General features: G+C 40.8%; 1 protein-coding gene across 1 annotated transcript; it reads right to left on the reverse strand.

Annotated features, from left to right (window-relative positions):
• Nucleotides 1-6,241: 6,241 nt before the first annotated feature.
• Nucleotides 6,242-16,856, reverse strand: tph2 (tryptophan hydroxylase 2 (tryptophan 5-monooxygenase); the record flags this gene model as incomplete). Its single annotated transcript, XM_079223109.1, has 11 exons — nt 16,731-16,856; nt 14,679-14,813; nt 14,411-14,594; nt 12,250-12,350; nt 11,991-12,058; nt 11,561-11,757; nt 11,247-11,382; nt 9,016-9,142; nt 8,403-8,498; nt 6,862-6,995; nt 6,242-6,416 (listed from the first exon to the last, which is right to left on the reverse strand). Exons 1-11 carry the CDS (start codon nt 16,839-16,841, stop codon nt 6,242-6,244), a joined length of 1,464 nt encoding a protein of 487 aa, XP_079079235.1. The 5' UTR covers nt 16,842-16,856.
• Nucleotides 16,857-19,092: the final 2,236 nt, after the last annotated feature.

A 19,092-nucleotide genomic window follows, 5' to 3' on the forward strand; every position in this document is an offset into this window, starting at 1 on the left:
GTATATGTATCAACATCTGTATCTGTATCAACATCTGTATATGTATCAACATCTGTATATGTATCAACATCTGTATATGTATCAACATATGTATATGTATCAACATCTGTATATGTATCCATCTGTATCAACATATGTATCTGTATCAACATCTGTATCTGTATCAACATCTGTATATGTATCAACATCTGTATATGTATCCATCTGTATCAACATATGTATCTGTATCCATCTGTATCAACATATGTATCTGTATCAACATCTGTATCAACATCTGTATCTACATATGTATCAACATCTGTACATGTATCAACATCTGTATAAACATCTGTATCTGTATCAACATCTGTCTATGTATCAACATCTGTATCTACATATGTATCAACATCTGTATCTGTATCAACATCTGTATATGTATCAACATATGTATCAACATCTGCATATGTATCCATCTGTATCAACATATGTATCTGTATCAACATCTGTATCTATCAACATCTGTATATGTATCCATCTGTATCAACATATGTATATGTATCAACATCTGTATCAACATATGTATCTACATATGTATCAACATCTGTATATGTATCAACATCTGTATCTACATATGTATCAACATCTGTATAAACATCTGTATCTGTATCAACATCTGTCTATGTATCAACATCTGTATCTACATATGTGTCAACATCTGTATAAACATCTGTATCTGTATCAACATCTGTATCAACATCTGTATCTGTATCAACATCTGTATATGTATATGTATCAACATCTGTATCTGTATCAACATCTGTGTCTGTATCAACATCTGTATATGTATCAACATCTGTATATGTATCAACATCTGTATCTGTATCAACATCTGTATATGTATCAACATCTGTATCTACATATGTATCAACATATGTATATGTATCCATCTGTATCAACATATGTATCTGTATCAACATCTGTATCTGTATCAACATCTGTATATGTATCAACATCTGTATCTACATATGTATCAACATCTGTATATGTATCAACATCTGTATCTACATATGTATCAACATCTGTATAAACATCTGTATCTGTATCAACATCTGTATCAACTTATGTATCAACATCTGTATCTGTATCAACATCTGTATCTGTATCAACATTTGTATATGTATCAACATCTGTATCAACATATGTATCAACATCTGTATCAACATCTGTATATGTATCAACATCTGTATCTGTATCAACATATGTATCAACATCTGTATCTGTATATGTATCAACATCTGTATATGTATCAACATCTGTATCAACATCTGTATATGTATCCATCTGTATCAACATCTGTATATGTATCAACATCTGTATCAACATCTGTATATGTATCAACATATGTATCTGTATCAACATCTGTATCTGTATCAACATCTATATCTGTATCAACATCTGTATCAAGATCTGTATCAACATCTGTATATGTATCTGTATCAACATTTGTAGATGTATCAACATATGTATCTGTATCTGTATCAACATCTGTATCTGTATCCATCTGTATCAACATCTGTATATGTATCAACATCTGTATCAACATATGTATCAACATCTGTATCTGTATCAACATCTGTATCTGTATCAACATTTGTATATGTATCAACATCTGTATCAACATATGTATCAACATCTGTATATGTATCAACATCTGTATCTGTATCAACATATGTATCAACATCTGTATCTGTATATGTATCAACATCTGTATATGTATCAACATCTGTATCAACATCTGTATGTGTATCCATCTGTATCAACATCTGTATATGTATCAACATCTGTATCAACATCTGTATATGTATCAACATATGTATCTGTATCAACATCTGTATCTGTATCAACATCTGTATCTGTATCAACATCTGTATCAACATCTGTATCAACATCTGTATATGTATCAACATATGTATCTGTATCAACATCTGTATCTGTATCAACATCTATATCTGTATCAACATCTGTATCAAGATCTGTATATGTATCTGTATCAACATTTGTAGATGTATCAACATATGTATCTGTATATGTATCAACATCTGTATATGTATCAACATCTGTATCTGTATCCATCTGTATCAACATCTGTATATGTATCAACATCTGTATCAACATATGTATCAACATCTGTATCTGTTTCAACATCTGTATCAACATCTGTATCTGTATCAACATCTGTATCAACATCTGTATATGTATCAACATCTGTATCAACATCTGCTCTGCGGAGAGGGTGATTGGCTGCAATTTGCCATCCCTCCAGGTCCTGTCCACTTCCAGGACACTGAAGCGGGCAAGAAGGATCGCAGCTGACCCCTCTCACCCAGGATACAACCTGTTCGTGTCCCTCCCCTCTGGCAGGAGGCTGAGGTCCATCAGGACTAAGACCTCACGCCACACTAAGTTTCTTCCCGTCGGCAGTCGGGCTCATCAACAGAGCCGGGTTCCCCACTGACTGACTATCACAGGACTATTCACGGACCTTCTTTCGGACCATTTATTTTTATTTTATTTTATTTTTTATTTTTATTCCTTTCTCTCCTCCTACCGGTCACTCCACTGCACAATTCATATTCATATTTAAACACTCATGCCACATACACTTAACTTTAACTTAAACGCACACGTCACTTTAACATGCCACATACACTTAACTTTAATACACTTAATACATACACTTAACTTTAACTTAAACACACACGTCACTTTAACATACACTTACATTAATGTTATCTGTTGTCTGAGCATTTTATCCTCATCTTATTTAGACTTTTTGCACTGTTGCTGTCGTTGATTGTTGTTTGTCTCGTCTAATGTCTAATGTCTAATGTCTAATGTATGCACCTTCCGTCCAACTAAATTCCTCGTCTGTGCAAACATTCCTGGCAATAAACGGTTTCTGATTCTGATTCTGATTCTGTATATGTATCAACATCTGTATCAACACCTTTTTCCTGAGGAAGCTTGGATCCTTCAATGTGTGCAGAAGATGCTGGAGATGTTCTACCAGTCGGTGGTGTCCAGCGCCCTGTACTTCTCCATCGTCTGCTGGGGAGCAGCATTGGAGCCGGTGACACCAACAGACTAAACAAGCTAGTGAAGAAGGCTCCATCATCGGCTGCAAGCAGGAGTTCCTGGAGCAGGTGGTGGAGAGGAGGACGCTGAAGACACTACTGTCCATATTGGACAACCTGGACCACCACCTACTGCAGGGACATATATATATATATATATATATATATATATATATATATATATATATATATATATATATATATATATATACACACATACACACACACATATATATATATATATATATATATATATATATATATATATAAATAACCACCCTCTCCATCACCTGCTGCAGGGCCAGAGCAGCACTTTCTCAAAGAGGTTCCTCACGCTCCGCTGCACCAAGGACCGTACAGGAGAACATTCCTGCCTACAGCAATACGGCTTTACAACAAGTCACCGCTAGTTCCTCTGTGAATTAAACACTGTACATGTTCATGGTTACCTACACTAAACATATCATATTATATACATTTATTGCATTTTTGCACTCTCCTATTGTTTGTTGTTGTTGTTGTTGTTATTTTTATTTGCTTTTTATTTACACCTTAATATGCACATACATACTTGCACTCTTGCACTTCTACTGCTTAAGTTTAAGTTAATTTAATTTAATTCCTAAATTAATACTCTGTTATTCTTTCTTTCATACAGCTATTTTATTGTTGTTGTTATTTTTTATCTTTATTCTATTAGTATTATTATTGCATATATCTTTCATCCCTGCTGTTTTTATATCTTATCTTATCTTATTTTCTGTGTAAATGGCTGCTACGTGACACTAAATTTCCACTTGGGGATTAATAAAGTATATATTCATTCATTCATCTGTATCAACATCTGTATCAACATCTGTATAAACATCTGTATCTGTATCAACATCTGTATATGTATCAACATCTGTATCTGTATCAACATCTGTATAAACATCTGTATATGTACCAACATCTGTATCTGTATCAACATCTGTATATGTATCAACATCTGTATCTGTATCAACATCTGTATCAACATATGTATCTGTAACAACATCTGTATCAACATCTGTATCTGTATCAACATCTGTATATGTATCAACATCTGTATCAACATATGTATCTGTAACAACATCTGTGTAAACATCTGTATCTGTATCAACATCTGTATCTGTATCAACATCTGTATATGTATCAACATCTGTATCTGTATCAACATCTGTATAAACATCTGTATATGTACCAACATCTGTATCTGTATCAACATCTGTATCTGTATCAACATCTGTATCTGTATCTGTATCAACATCTGTATCAACATCTGTATCTGTATCAACATCTGTATCTGTATCAACATCTGTATCTGTATCTGTATCAACATCTGTATCAACATATGTATCTGTAACAACATCTGTATCAACATCTGTATCTGTATCAACATCTGTATCTGTATCAACATCTGTATCTGTATCAACATCTGTATATGTATCAACATCTGTATCTGTATCTGTATCAACATCTGTATCAACATATGTATCTGTAACAACATCTGTATCAACATCTGTATCTGTATCAACATCTGTATATGTATCAACATCTGTATCAACATATGTATCTGTAACAACATCTGTATAAACATCTGTATCAACATCTGTATCAACATCTGTATCAACATCTATATCAACATCTATATCAACATCTGTATCTGTATCAACATCTGTATCTGTATCAACATCTGTATCAACATCTGTATCTGTATCAACATCTGTATCTGTATCAACATCTGTATCTGTATCAACATCTGTATAAACATCTCTATATGTATCAACATATGTATCTGTATCAACATCTGTATCAACATATGTATCAACATCTGTATCTGTATCAACATCTGTATCTGTATCAACATCTGTATCAACATATGTATCAACATCTGTATCTGTATCAGCATCTGTATCAACATGTGTATCAACATATCTATCTGTATCAACATCTGTATCAACATATGTATCAACATATCTATCTGTATCAACATCTGTATATGTATCAACATATCTATCTGTATCAACATATGTATCAACATCTGTATCTGTATCAACATCTGTATCAACATATGTATCAACATATCTATCTGTATAAACATCTGTATCAACATCTGCATCTGTGTATCTTGACTATTATGTGTTTCATGATTGTGTTTTCATAGTTTATAAATGATGGATTCCCCATTTATAAATGAAGTAATACAGACTTATAGATGATTAATAAGATAATTTATAAAGTTTTAGTAAATGATAAAAAAAAAAAGATTTAAATGTCATTTATTCTTGCATTTATTTATACATGTAATGATTTAGATATGCACAATGGTTATGGAATACGATAACATGTGCTTTATCAACGTGTTTTAATACTGTAATTCATATTAACTGTGTTTATGAACTGCATACTAATGAGTTATTAATGAGTGTTCATGTTGGAACAATGCTTTATAAATGATGAATTAAGGGATTACTCACGCTTTACTATGCTAAATAACTTTATAACTTTAAACATTTATCATAAACATCTATATATTCCTGGAAAGAAAGGATTCACAATATAACATATATATGTGTAGCGAATGTGTTTCATCAACACAGTGATGTTTAAACCAATCAGAGACATGAACACAGTGATGTTTAAACCAATCAGAGCAGAGACATGAACACAGTGATGTTTAAACCAATCAGAGCAGAGACATGAACACAGTGATGTTTAAACCAATCAGAGCAGAGACATGAACACAGTGATGTTTAAACCAATCAGAGCAGAGACATGAACACAGTGATGTTTAAACCAATCAGAGCAGAGACATGAACACAGTGATGTTTAAACCAATCAGAGACATGAACACAGTGATGTTTAAACCAATCAGAGACATGAACACAGTGATGTTTAAACCAATCAGAGCAGAGACATGAACACAGTGATGTTTAAACCAATCAGAGCAGAGACATGAACACAGTGATGTTTAAACCAATCAGAGCAGAGACATGAACACAGTGATGTTTAAACCAATCAGAGCAGAGACATGAACACAGTGATGTTTAAACCAATCAGAGACATGAACACAGTGCCGTGTGAACCAATCAGAGTCCAGCCTGGTGCTAGATGCCCATGTAGGTGTTCATCTTGCCCAGCGCGTCGCACACCGTGTTCAGGTCGCTGCGGAGCTCCTGCACCACGTCCTCGATGCCGCGGGTGTCTTTGAGCAGGTCCATGCTCTGAGTGTACGGGTTGTAGTACACGGAGAACGGCCTCTTGATGGACTTAGCGAACTCCCTGTGAAGAAGAGACGCTTTCAATGGTCATGTGACACGTCATGTGTTTACCCACAGAGGCTCCTACCACACTGTCTGCGTTTCCTCAGAGAACCAACCAGCCTTCATCAAGTTCAATGCTGACTTCAGATCAGACCATCCTGAAACTTCTATAAAATACTATTTATTGATATTTCTCCTCTGATTTCTGATTTCCCCTACTCTGAATTCTCCTCCTCTGATTTCGCCTCTAAACTCTCATTTCTCCTCCTCTGATTTCCCCTCCTCTGATCTCTGATTTCTCCCCCTCTGATCTCTGATTTGAGGTGAAGGTGATGAGGTGAGATCATGAACACTTCCACATGCTCCGTCAGCGATCCTCCGTTTGAAGGCCGACCCGCTCTACCACTGAGCCGTGGTGACCTTTGTGACCTTTGTGACCTTTGTGACCTTTGCGCGTCGCTCACCTCATCTTCTCTTTGGCCTCCTCGAAGCTGTCGGACACGAAGTACACGTCCTGGAAGCAGGTGATGAGGCACTCCTGCCTGCAGGTGGTCTTCGGGTCGAAGGGCCTGACGCGGGCCCGGTCCGAGAGGGCGTGCTGGGGCCAGACACTGACTTAGTCCACACGACTTCCACTGGCTGGCTTTTAACACTCACAGGGTTTTACAATCTTGTACTTCATGAATTAAGTTTGTGATTTTAATATAAATGATCGTTTCAGACATTTAATGATCCAAAAAGTTTGGGGGGGGGCTGTTTGTAGGAACATCATGAGGTGGGGCATACAGGATGTGTATATATATATAGGTGTGTGTGTGTGTAAATGTGTATATGTACATATACATACACATATACACGTCTTGAAGCACCAAAGGCTTGTAGTGTTAAATACTTGTCAGCAGCGTGGACAGTACTTGTTCCTGTGTCATTTCACAGTATTTCATTACTTAATGCCTGAAGGTGTTAGTTTGTGTTCTCTGGTGAATATATATATATATAATATATTATATATATATATATATATATGTATATATGCGGGTATATATATGTGTGTATGTGTGTATATATATGTGTGTATATATGCAGGTATATATGTGTGTATGTGTGTGTATATATACGTGTGTATGTGTGTACATGTGTGTATATATGCAGATATATGTGTGTATGTGTGTGTGTGTTTATGTGTGTGTTTATGTGTGCGTATATGTGTGTGTATATGTGTGTGTATATATGTGTGTATATATGTGTGTATATGTGTGTGTATATGTGTGTGTATATATGTGTGGGTATATATGTGTATATACGTGTGGGTATATGTGTGTACATATGTGTATATATGTGTATATATGTGTGTATGTATATGTGTGTATATATGTGTGTACATATGTGTGTATATATGTGTATATATGTGTGTATATATGTGTATATATGTGTGTATATATGTGTATATATGTGTGTATATATGTGTATATATGTGTGTATATATGTGTATATATGTGTATATATGTGTGTATATATGTGTACATATATGTGTATATATGTGTATATATGTGTGTATATATATGTGTATATATGTGTGTATATATGTGTATATATGTGTGTATATATGTGTGTATATATGTGTATATATGTGTATATTTGGGGCGGCTGTAGCTCAGGGGGATGAGTGGTCGTCCTGTAGCCGGCTCGATCCCCAGTCCCCCCATAGCTCACATGTCGAAGTGTCCCTGAGCAAGACACCCAACCCCCAGCTGCCCCCCGGGCGCCCCACAGGGTGCCCCACAGGGCGCCCCACAGGGCCGCCCACTGCCCCCCATCCAGGGAGCAAATGCAGGGGGCAAATGCAGAGAAGAATTTCCTCAAGGGGAATAATAAAGGATACTTTCTTTCTTCTTCGTGTGTGTGTGTGTGTGTGTGTGTGTGTGTGTGTGTGTGTGTGTGTGTGTGTGTGTGTGTGTGTGTGTGTGTGTGTGTGTGTGTGTGTGTGTGTGTGTGTGTGTGTTACCCTCAGCTCCCCGATAGAAGACAGTAATCCGGCTCCATAGGCTCTCAGCTGACCGTCCTGTTTGCAGAGTCCAAACTCAATAGTGAAGAAATAACACTGAGATAGAGAGAACATAATACTATATATCAGAGAGAGAATATAATACAATATATCAGAGAGAGAATATAATACAATATATCAGAGAGAGAATATAATACAATATATCAGAGAGAGAATATAATACAATATATCAGAGAGAGAATATAATACAATATATCAGAGAGAGAACATAATACTATATATCAGAGTGAGAATATAATACTATCTATCAGAGTGAGAATATAATACTATATATCAGAGCACAAAAGAACACCATGGTGGAATATAATGAGCCTGCCTGTTGTGCTATTCAATAGGAAAACACAAACAGAAAAGTAGTCTGTTTTCCTAAGAAGACACATGTCTTCAGTAAACTCTTTTACTTCATTTATTTGTTTACTTTAATGTAACATCAAACCTATATCAATGTTTTTAAAACTGATCTATTATTATTGACTAGTAGTGGTATTGCTCCCCGTGGCCACTAGAGGACGCCGGTAGCGCTCTGACACGTTGTCACATGGCCTAAACTCACTGTGGCCAGTTTCTGAACGTCCTCATCAGAAGCTCCCAGAGACGCCAGGCCGATCTCCTGAGAGAACTGAGCGAACTTGGGATCCGCCAGCAGAGGAACGTGACCCAGCAGCTCGTGGCAGGTGTCTCTGCAACCACAACACACAGAGGAAGCTCTTATTGTGAAGGAGTCAGAGACCTGCTGCCAGACAGGAGGCTCTTATTGTGAAGGAGTCAGAGACCTGCTGTCAGACAGGAGGCTCTTATTGTGAAGGAGTCAGACACCTGCTGCTAACAGAAGAAGCTCTTATTGTGATACAGAGTAGACCGGACTAAAGGTTTAAGTTACAGAGTAGACTGGACTAAAGCTTTAAGTTACAGAGTCGACTGGACTAAAGCTTTAAGTTACAGAGTAGACTGGACTAAAGGTTTAAGTTACAGAGTAGACTGGACTAAAGCTTTAAGTTACAGAGTAGACTGGACTAAAGGTTTAAGTTACAGAGTAGACTGGACTAAAGGTTTAAGTTACAGAGTAGACTGGACTAAAGGTTTAAGTTACAGAGTAGACTGGACTAAAGGTTTAAGTTACAGAGTAGACTGGACTAAAGGTTTAAGTTACAGAGTCGACTGGACTAAAGGTTTAAGTTAAGAGTAGACTGGACTAAAGGTTTAAGTTACAGAGTCGACTGGACTAAAGGTTTAAGTTAAGAGTAGACTGGACTAAAGGTTTAAGTTAAGAGTAGATTGGACTAAAGGTTTAAGTTAAGGAGTAGACTGGACTAAAGGTTTAAGTCACAGAGTAGACTGGACTAAAGGTTTAAGTTAAGGAGTAGACTGGACTAAAGGTTTAAGTCACAGAGTAGACTGGACTAAAGGTTTAAGTCACAGAGTAGACTGGACTAAAGGTTTAAGTCACAGAGTAGCCTGGATATAAAGGTTTAAGTCACAGAGTAGACTGGACTAAAGGTTTAAGTTAAGGAGTAGACTGGACTAAAGGTTTAAGTCACAGAGTAGCCTGGACTAAAGGTTTAAGTTACAGAGTAGACTGGACTAAAGGTTTAAGTCACAGAGTAGACTGGACTAAAGGTTTAAGTCACAGAGTAGACTGGACTAAAGGTTTAAGTTAAGGAGTAGACTGGACTAAAGGTTTAAGTTACAGAGTAGACTGGACTAAAGGTTTAAGTCACAGAGTAGACTGGACTAAAGGTTTAAGTTACAGAGTAGACTGGACTAAAGGTTTAAGTTACAGAGTAGACTGGACTAAAGGTTTAAGTTACAGAGTAGACTGGACTAAAGGTTTAAGTTACAGAGTAGACTGGACTAAAGGTTTAAGTTACAGAGTAGACTGGACTAAAGGTTTAAGTTACAGAGTAGACTGGACTAAAGGTTTAAGTTACAGAGTAGACTGGACTAAAGGTTTAAGTTACAGAGTAGACTGGACTAAAGGTTTAAGTTACAGAGTAGACTGGACTAAAGGTTTAAGTTACAGAGTAGACTGGACTAAAGGTTTAAGTTACAGAGTAGACTGGACTAAAGGTTTAAGTTACAGAGTAGCCTTTCCAGTCCAAAAATCATGTTTTTCGGTTCAGAAATAGAAAAATTAGCAATTTTGACCTGAATTGTTGTGTACTTCAAATGACCATCTCCGTCATGTCATCTGACGCGCTTCAGATGAGTCTGAGGGCCAATGAGATCACGGAAGCAGAAATGGAAAAAAAAGTCCCGTCGCCTTTTCGCAGCTCGCGACGTCAATACTTACAAACAGTGATCTACAGTGGAAGGTTCGTACAGTCTCTACGGTCACAGCCGTGTACTTTCAGCGAACGCTGCCGTTGTTAGGGGTACTACATTAGTTAAATAGTGAAACGTTATAATCGCTCAGTCATGTTGAGGAGCTTATGTAATTACGTAATTATAAAAATATAACGATTTTTAAAAAAATATATAGTCCATCGTTTCTCTTTTCACAAGGGTTTACAGTACTTTAGCCGTTTACATGTATTAGATCGAACCTGTTGTTGATGATCTAGAAGCGTTTTAGTTTTTTAAAACTCAGTTCCTCATTTCTGGAAAAATCAGAAAAAAAGGCTCCACCTGATGGGGTTAGGACTCAATGCACAGGGGATGCGGTGCCCCAGGTGTACTCAGGGCTCAGGTGGACTCAGGGCTCAGGTGGACTCAGGGCTCAGGTGTACTCAGGTGGACTCAGGGCTCAGGTGTACTCAGGTGGACTCAGGGCTCAGGTGTACTCACGGCTCAGGTGTGTAGAGCGGGTCGGTGCTGTGACGAACGTACTGAGTGCAGTTGAACACTCTGTAGGCCAAACCAGCCAGGAAGTCTCTGGGGGACAGGTAGCCTGCTACTGGTCGCACGGTGAATCCAGACCTCTCTGAAACACAGGCATCACATACTGGTACTCATTTCTGGTTATTCACTCTTCCGGTTATCAGCAGTGACTTCCTGCAGACTCCAGGAACTAGTCCGAAACACAACAGTCGATAAAACTATGTTCAAATAAAGCTGTAAAGACTCAAAGTTTGGAAGCCTTGAGGCTCGTTGCAGACGACCTCTGAGAAACAGGGAGACGTCCTCCAGCTGGGGGATGTTGTCGTCGCGGTAACCGCAGTCTTTGCTGAGCAGCGGCAGGTTCTTCAGGTATTCTTTGCAGGCGTGAGTCGGGTACAGCTGGGTCAGCTCTCTGAAGACTACCCCCCACGTCCTGACCTCCTCCGGGGTGTACTCGATACGAGGGATGGGCTGCCCGCTGGGGAGGAGACACATCAATCACTGAGGATTACAGCTCACCTCATTAACCATAAGTCATTGTTCAAAGTGTTCACATTGAAGATGAAGATGAGGGAGGTGCTGATGAACATGCTCCTTTATGTGTTCAGTGTGTTGCACCTTTCATGAAGGAAACATCTTTGAGACGTCCAAACAAACGACTGAAACAAGTTTTCGTCAGAGGAGAAAACTGAGAATCATTATGATACTTACAATTTGTAATTCATGGCAACTTCCACAAAGAACTTCCTTCTCTGACGGTAAACTTCATCCTTAAAGCCCTGCAGGGAGGAAGAGGTCAGAGGTCAGCTGGTAAGACCTTCACATATTATATTTACCAGAAGCCATCTTTGGAAAAACTTCATTGGATGTGTTAGATTTTTCCGTTTGTCCCATAAATATGGATATATGTATAATGTTATTACATGATGTTAAAATACTAATATAACATATTCAACAGAAATGTAGTTACAGGGTGGTCTGCGTCCAGCTCTGATCCGTACATCAACACTCTGTGGGAACACTGATCCAACTCCGAGATCTTCATCGGGAACCAGGGAACATCGTCTTCATCTGATTTCACAACAGAAATATAGTTTGGGAAAATGTTCTATATGAAAAAATTGTGATTTTTTTTTAAAGAGGGATTTTCACATTTATCTTGATCCAAAGACACAAGGTACATACAAAAGAGTTAAAAACCAGAACATCAATGACTAATCTTTCTAACTCCAGAATCTACTATCATCGAACATTTTATTTTATACATTTTATACATTATTCTCATCAGCTCGATAGTATCTTTGGTCCAATGTGAGGGTCATCTACCTGTAAACCAGATCGTCATTGGTACCCATCTACCATTAAACCAGATCCTCATTGGTACCCATCTACCTGTAAACCAGATCCGCATCGGTACCCATCTACCATTAAACCAGATCCTCATTGGTACCCATCTACCATTAAACCAGATCCTCATTGGTACCCATCTACCATTAAACCAGATCCTCATTGGTACCCATCTACCATTAAACCAGATCCTCATTGGTACCCATCTACCATTAAACCAGATCCTCATTGGTACCCACCTACCTGTAAACCAGATCCTTATTGGTACGTATCTACCTGTAAACCAGATCCTCATTGGTACGTATCTACCTGTAAACCAGATCCTCATTGGTACCCATCTACCTGTAAACCAGATCCTCATTGGTACCCATCTACCTGTAAACCAGATCCTCATTGGTACCCATCTACCTGTAAACCAGATCCTCATTGGTACCCATCTACCTGTAAACCAGATCCTCATTGGTACCCATCTACCTGTAAACCAGATCCTCATTGGTACCCATCTACCATTAAACCAGATCCTCATTGGTACCCATCTACCTGTAAACCAGATCCTCATTGGTACCCATCTACCTGTAGCGGGGCTACAGGGGTTCAGGAGAATAGGAGTCCAGAACCAAGCGTGGCGCCGAAGGGGGACCGGAGTCTGGAGCCGACTGCGGCCTGGGCTGGCAGTGGCACAGAGGCGGCAGCCGGGACTTGGGTAGGCAGTGGCACGGAGGTGGCAGCCGGGCCCTGGATTTGCCAGTGTGCCGACCGGGAACCCGCGTCAGGAGTCGACCGGAGCGCCGTAGGGAAGACAGGGGTGTACCGAAGCGGTGGCCAGGACCGGTGTTGGCCGGTGCGCCGACAGGGAACCGGCGTCCAGAGACAGTACCCCTCCCTCAAGGGCCGGATCCCAGACGTCCCACCAGAACAAGGTCCCACCTGTTCCAGGGCGTCGATGGGAAAACGGCTGTTGGAGACGGCCGGAAGGCGAACGGGAAGACCGGGGTTGAGCGCGGCACGGAAGCAACGGCCAGGACCGTGGTTGACTAGGGAGCCGGCATCTGGAGTCGGCCGGAGCCTCGATGGGGAACTGGCTGTTAGAGACGGTTGACCGAAGCATGGAGGCGGTGGACTGCGCAGACGGATCAACAGCGGGGGAAGCGGAAGCACCCGCGGCTGAAGGAGGAAAGAGGAGAGCCATGAGCCGGTCCATCTTGCCGCCGAGTCGAGACACACCGGAGGAAAGGGTCCACAGAAAATGCTGGGCAAACACAGCGCCCCGGAAGGCCAGCGCCTGAGTTAGGGAACCTGTGTCCCTTGGGTCCATGTTTGGCCAGATTATTCTGTTACGATTCAGTTTCGGCAAGACCCAAGAGCGGACACGGAGGCAGAAGGGTAGTTGTAGGAATGGGTTTTATTTGGAAGACAGCTGGTAATTTGTAGGGCAAGAATCGAATGCAGGCAGGGAGATGTGATGGTGTACGCGGTGGTGGCTGGACTCTGTACGGGAATCTGAAATGGCGAAACAATCTGGCACCGATTATGATCTGTAAACCAGATCCTCATTGGTACCCATCTACTTGTAAACCAGATCATCATTGGTACCCATCTACCTACAAACAAGATCCTCATTGGTACCCATCTACCTGTAAATCAGATAACCTACCCATCTACCTACAAACCAGATCCGATCATCATTGGTACCCATCTACTTGTAAACCAGATCATCATTGGACTCACCTTTCTCAGCAGACAGCACAGGTAGAGGGGTAATGTAACAGCTCAGGTGGACTCACCTGCCTCTGCAGACCAAAAGTGTGCAGGTGTGTTGAAGGAGATGATGTTCACGTGGTCTCTGAGATGCTGCAGCAGCTCGTCAAACTCTTCCTTAGTGCAGCTGCAGTCGGCAAAGATCTCCACCTCGTTACCGACTCGCTTTGACGTCCGGGACTCGATGTGGCTCAGGTTCACTCGCTTCTCCTGCAGAGCAGAGAATAAAGTAAATGTATGGTGTCCCTCTGATCAATAATCAATAATAAGTGGAAGAGGAAACAGATATCTCACCTGGAAGAGTCTAAGGGCTTTGACCAGACAGCCCACTTCGTTCTTCAGAGAAAACACAAGCGCCGTCTTCCCACAATCCTCAGGGCTCTCTTTGTCCGGCACCTCGCTGATGGGACAGAAGGACGGACGCCTCGACTGAGCCGCCAGACAACAAACACACATTTCATCTGAGACGTCATGTTCTTCATGAACGACGACGTCATGTTCTTCATGAATGATGACGTCATTGTCTTCGTGAACGATGACGTCATGTTCTTCATGAACGACGACGTCATGTTCTTCATGAACGACGACGTCATGGTCTTCATGAATGATGACGTCATTGTCTTCATGAACGATGACATCATGTTCTTCATGAACGACGACGTCATGTTCTTCATGAACGACGACGTCATGTTTTTCTTCTCTAGCCAATCACAAAGATGTTGTACCCTCCGTGGCCACCAGAGGAGCTCTGAGTCAACATAAAACTACACAGCTTTAAAAACACCAATATACACTCACCTAAAGGATTATTAGGAACACCTGTTCAATTTCTCATTAATGCAATTATCTAATCAACCAATCACATGGCAGTTGCTTCAATGCATTTAGGGGTGTGGTTTCTAGGCTTTACAAAGAATGGTGTGAAAAGGGAAAAACATCCAGTATGCGGCAGTCCTGTGGGCAAAAATGCCTTGTTGATGCTAGAGGTCAGAGGAGAATGAGCCGACTGATTCAAGCTGATAGAAGAGCAACTTTGACTGAAATAACCACTCGTTACAACCGAGGTATGCAGCAAAGCATTTGTGAAGCCACAACACGCACAACCTTGAGGCGGATGGGCTCCAACAGCAGAAGACCCCACTGGGTTCCACTTATCTCCACTACCAATAGGAACAAGAGGCTACAATTTGCAAGAGCTCACCAAAATTGGACAGTTGAAGACTGGAACAATGTTGCCTGGTCTGATGAGTCTCAATTTCTGTTAAGACATTCAGATGGTAGAGTCAGAATTTGGTGTAAACAGAATGAGAACATGGATCCATCATGCCTTGTTACCACTGTGCAGGCTGGTGGTGGTGTAATGCTGTGGGGGATGTTTTCTTGGCACACTTTAGGCCCCTTAGTGCCAATTGGGCATCGTTTAAATGCCTACCTGAGCATTGTTTTGGACCATGTCCATCCCTTTATGGCCACCATGTACCCATCCTCTGATGGCTACTTCCAGCAGGATAATGCACCATGTCACAAAGCTCCAATCATTTCTAATTGGTTTCTTGAACATGACGATGAGTTCACTGTACTAAAATGGCCCCACAGTCACCAGATCTCAACCCAATAGAGCATCTTTGGGATGTGGTGGAACGGGAGCTCCGTGCCCTGGATGTGCATCCCACAAATCTCCATCAACTGCAAGATGCTATCCTATCAATATGGGCCAACATTTCTAAAGAATGCTTTCAGCACCTTGTTGAATCAATGCCACGTAGAATTAAGGCAGTTCTGAAGGCGAAAGGGGGTCAAACACAGTATTAGTATGGTGTTCCTAATAATCCTTTAGGTGTGTGTGTGTCATAAATACAATTTTATAATACGTGTGAGCGTGCATGTGCGCATACATGTGTGTGAGTGTGCATGTGAGCGTGCATGTGCGCATGCATGTGCGCACATGAATGCTCACATTCATGCTCACATTCATGTGAGCGTGCATGTGAGCGTGCACGTGAGCGTGCACGTGAGTATGCTCTGCTCTCATCTGGAGGTTACAGCTACGCGGTCTTCTGGCTCTTTTGCAAAGTGATGTTAAAGATGTATTCGTTATAATTTCAGCATTTAGTTTCAAACTTTTATGAGAGCTACAACTAACGATCATCTTCATCATCAAGTAGTATTGATTATTCGTTAAACAGTCACATGTTGTATTTGATTCAGTTTACATCTACAGCCGTTAACCTCGTCGTCTCAGCTGAAACCGTTCATAAAGATGCAATAAAGACGTGACATCTTCTGCAGGAAGTATTAAAAACAAAAGGACAGACGAAGAGGAGGAGGATGAAGAGCAGTGCTCACCATCTGCCCCCCGGTGTGCCGCTGCTGCTGCTGGTGGAACATGGCCGAATCCAGAGACAGACCCCTCCTGGACCAGTACTTGCTGGAGAACATCATCATGGCGGGCTGCATGCGGGGCACCGGCTCCGGGCCGGGCTTCATCACGTGGGGCGAGGCCATGGGGAACCAGTGGGTGTAGGAAAACCAGGGCTCCAGTCTGCCGTCTGCTGGGGAACCAGTGGGTTTAGAAGAACCAGGACTCCAGTCTGCTGCTGCTGCTGGAGAACCAGTGGGTTTAGAAGAACCAGGGCTCCAGTCTGATGCTGCTCACACTGAGGCTCCGGACCAGCACCTCCTCTTAAGTACTGCAGCAGGGAGGGGGGAGGGGGCTGAGGCTCCTCCCCCTGCTGTTCACACTGAGGCTCCTCTGAAGTCACTTTTATAATCATATATATAATCATATATGTAAATAATCATATAAGAGAAAGAACTAGATGAGTGTGATGTGTATGTGACTGTTAGTAAACAGAAACAAACAGACAGAAAGAAAGAAGGTGAAGCTTCTTTGAACTCAATTAACCGGCCTGGAACCGGTCCTGCCTCCTGCCTCCTGCCTCCTACCTCCTACCTCCTGCCTCCTGCCTCCTGCCTCCTACCTCCTACCTCCTACCTCCTGCCTCCTACCTCCTGCCTCCTGCCTCCTACCTCCTGCCTCCTACCTTCTACCTTCTACCTCCTACCTTCTACCTCCTGCCATGTCCCTGCTGATGCCCCTCCTCTCTCCCTCCTTCTGCTTCATGGGTCGTGGTTATCTGGATCATGTTCCATGCATATACTACTCATTATATGAATACTTTGTCATATTCATGTAATGTGCTGTAGCTCTGTTACGTTGTTCATTCTGGTCACATGACATCTATTCTTCTGTCCATCCAGGAGAGGGATCCTCCTCTGCTGCTCTCCTGAAGGTTCTTCCTGTTTTCCCTGTGAAAGGTTTTTAATGTCTTTATTTGGGAGTTGTTCCTGATCCGATGTGAGGTCCCGGGACAGGATGTTATGTATGTGTGGACGTGTGTGTGTGTGTGTGTGTGTGTGTGTGTGTGTGTGTGTGTGTGAGCAGTGAGTGACAGGCGTCCTCAGCTCCAGTAACTGATGGAGACTCGATAAATGCTCTTTCATTTCCTGTCAAACAGGAAATGAAAGAGCAGGGTAGCTCACGCTGCTTTGTTCTGTCTGATGAAGCTTTATGAACAGATTGCAGGTGATACCTTCCTCCTCCTCCTCTTCATCCTCCTCACTCTCCTCTCAATGCCAAATGTCTCCCATCAAAGGAGGAGGAAGAGGAGGCGGCAGCAGACTCATCACATGAAAGCAGCTGACGTGACATTTGTAGGCGAGCGTCTCTTCAGTCAGTCTGACATTTCTACAGAATAAAAGTCATGCTTCAGATGTTCAGAATGTGTATACATATACAAATATCGCTATTTATATTTATACTGATATATGTGGTATTGATTGAATATGATATACAATTAATTAATTATGCCGGAAACCGGTGGATTGCTCCCTCCATGTGGGACAAATGTATGTGTGTGTGTATATATATATATATATATATATATATATATATATATATATATATGTGTGTGTGTGTGTATATGTGCATGCATACATACACACACACACACACACACACACACACACACACACACACACACACACACACATATATATATATAAAATTACATCTGACCTTATGTATTGACATACATTCATATATAAATCTAATTATATTGTTGATATAAATATATATGAAAAAAACTTGAATGAACAGATATTTTCATTTGAAAGAACTTTATTAATAACATATATTTGTATTTGAAAGAAAATAGTATTAATAACCAGATGGTTTGTCAGGGATAATAAAAGTGGAATTAACTGCAACCCATCAGAGATTTGATTGTGATCATGTTTTCTTAACAATTTATGATTCCTCTTCTGCTCCTTTGCATTAAAACACTAGGCTTTTATTGTGAAGGAGCCACAGGAAACCAAATGTAAATGACTGTTCTCCTGAGATGTAAACCGACTCCAGCTGCAGACAACGAACACCTGTTTACTGCAGGTAACCACAGTAAACAGGTGTTTGTAGCTCTGAAACTAGTATACACACACACACTTATATATATATATATATATATGTGTGTGTCAGTGGCGGGCCGTGATCAGCTGTTAAACAGCACCCGTAGGTACCAAATCCACAGCCCGCCACCATATGTGTACACACATATACACACACACAGACCTGAAGGAGTTCCTGAAGGAAGACCTGAAGGAAGACCTGAAGGAGTTCCTTAAGGAGTTCCTGAAGGAAGACCTGAAG

Source organism: Taurulus bubalis, assembly GCF_910589615.1.
Source record: "Taurulus bubalis genome assembly, chromosome: 9".
Classification (NCBI taxonomy): Eukaryota; Metazoa; Chordata; class Actinopteri; order Perciformes; family Cottidae; genus Taurulus; species Taurulus bubalis.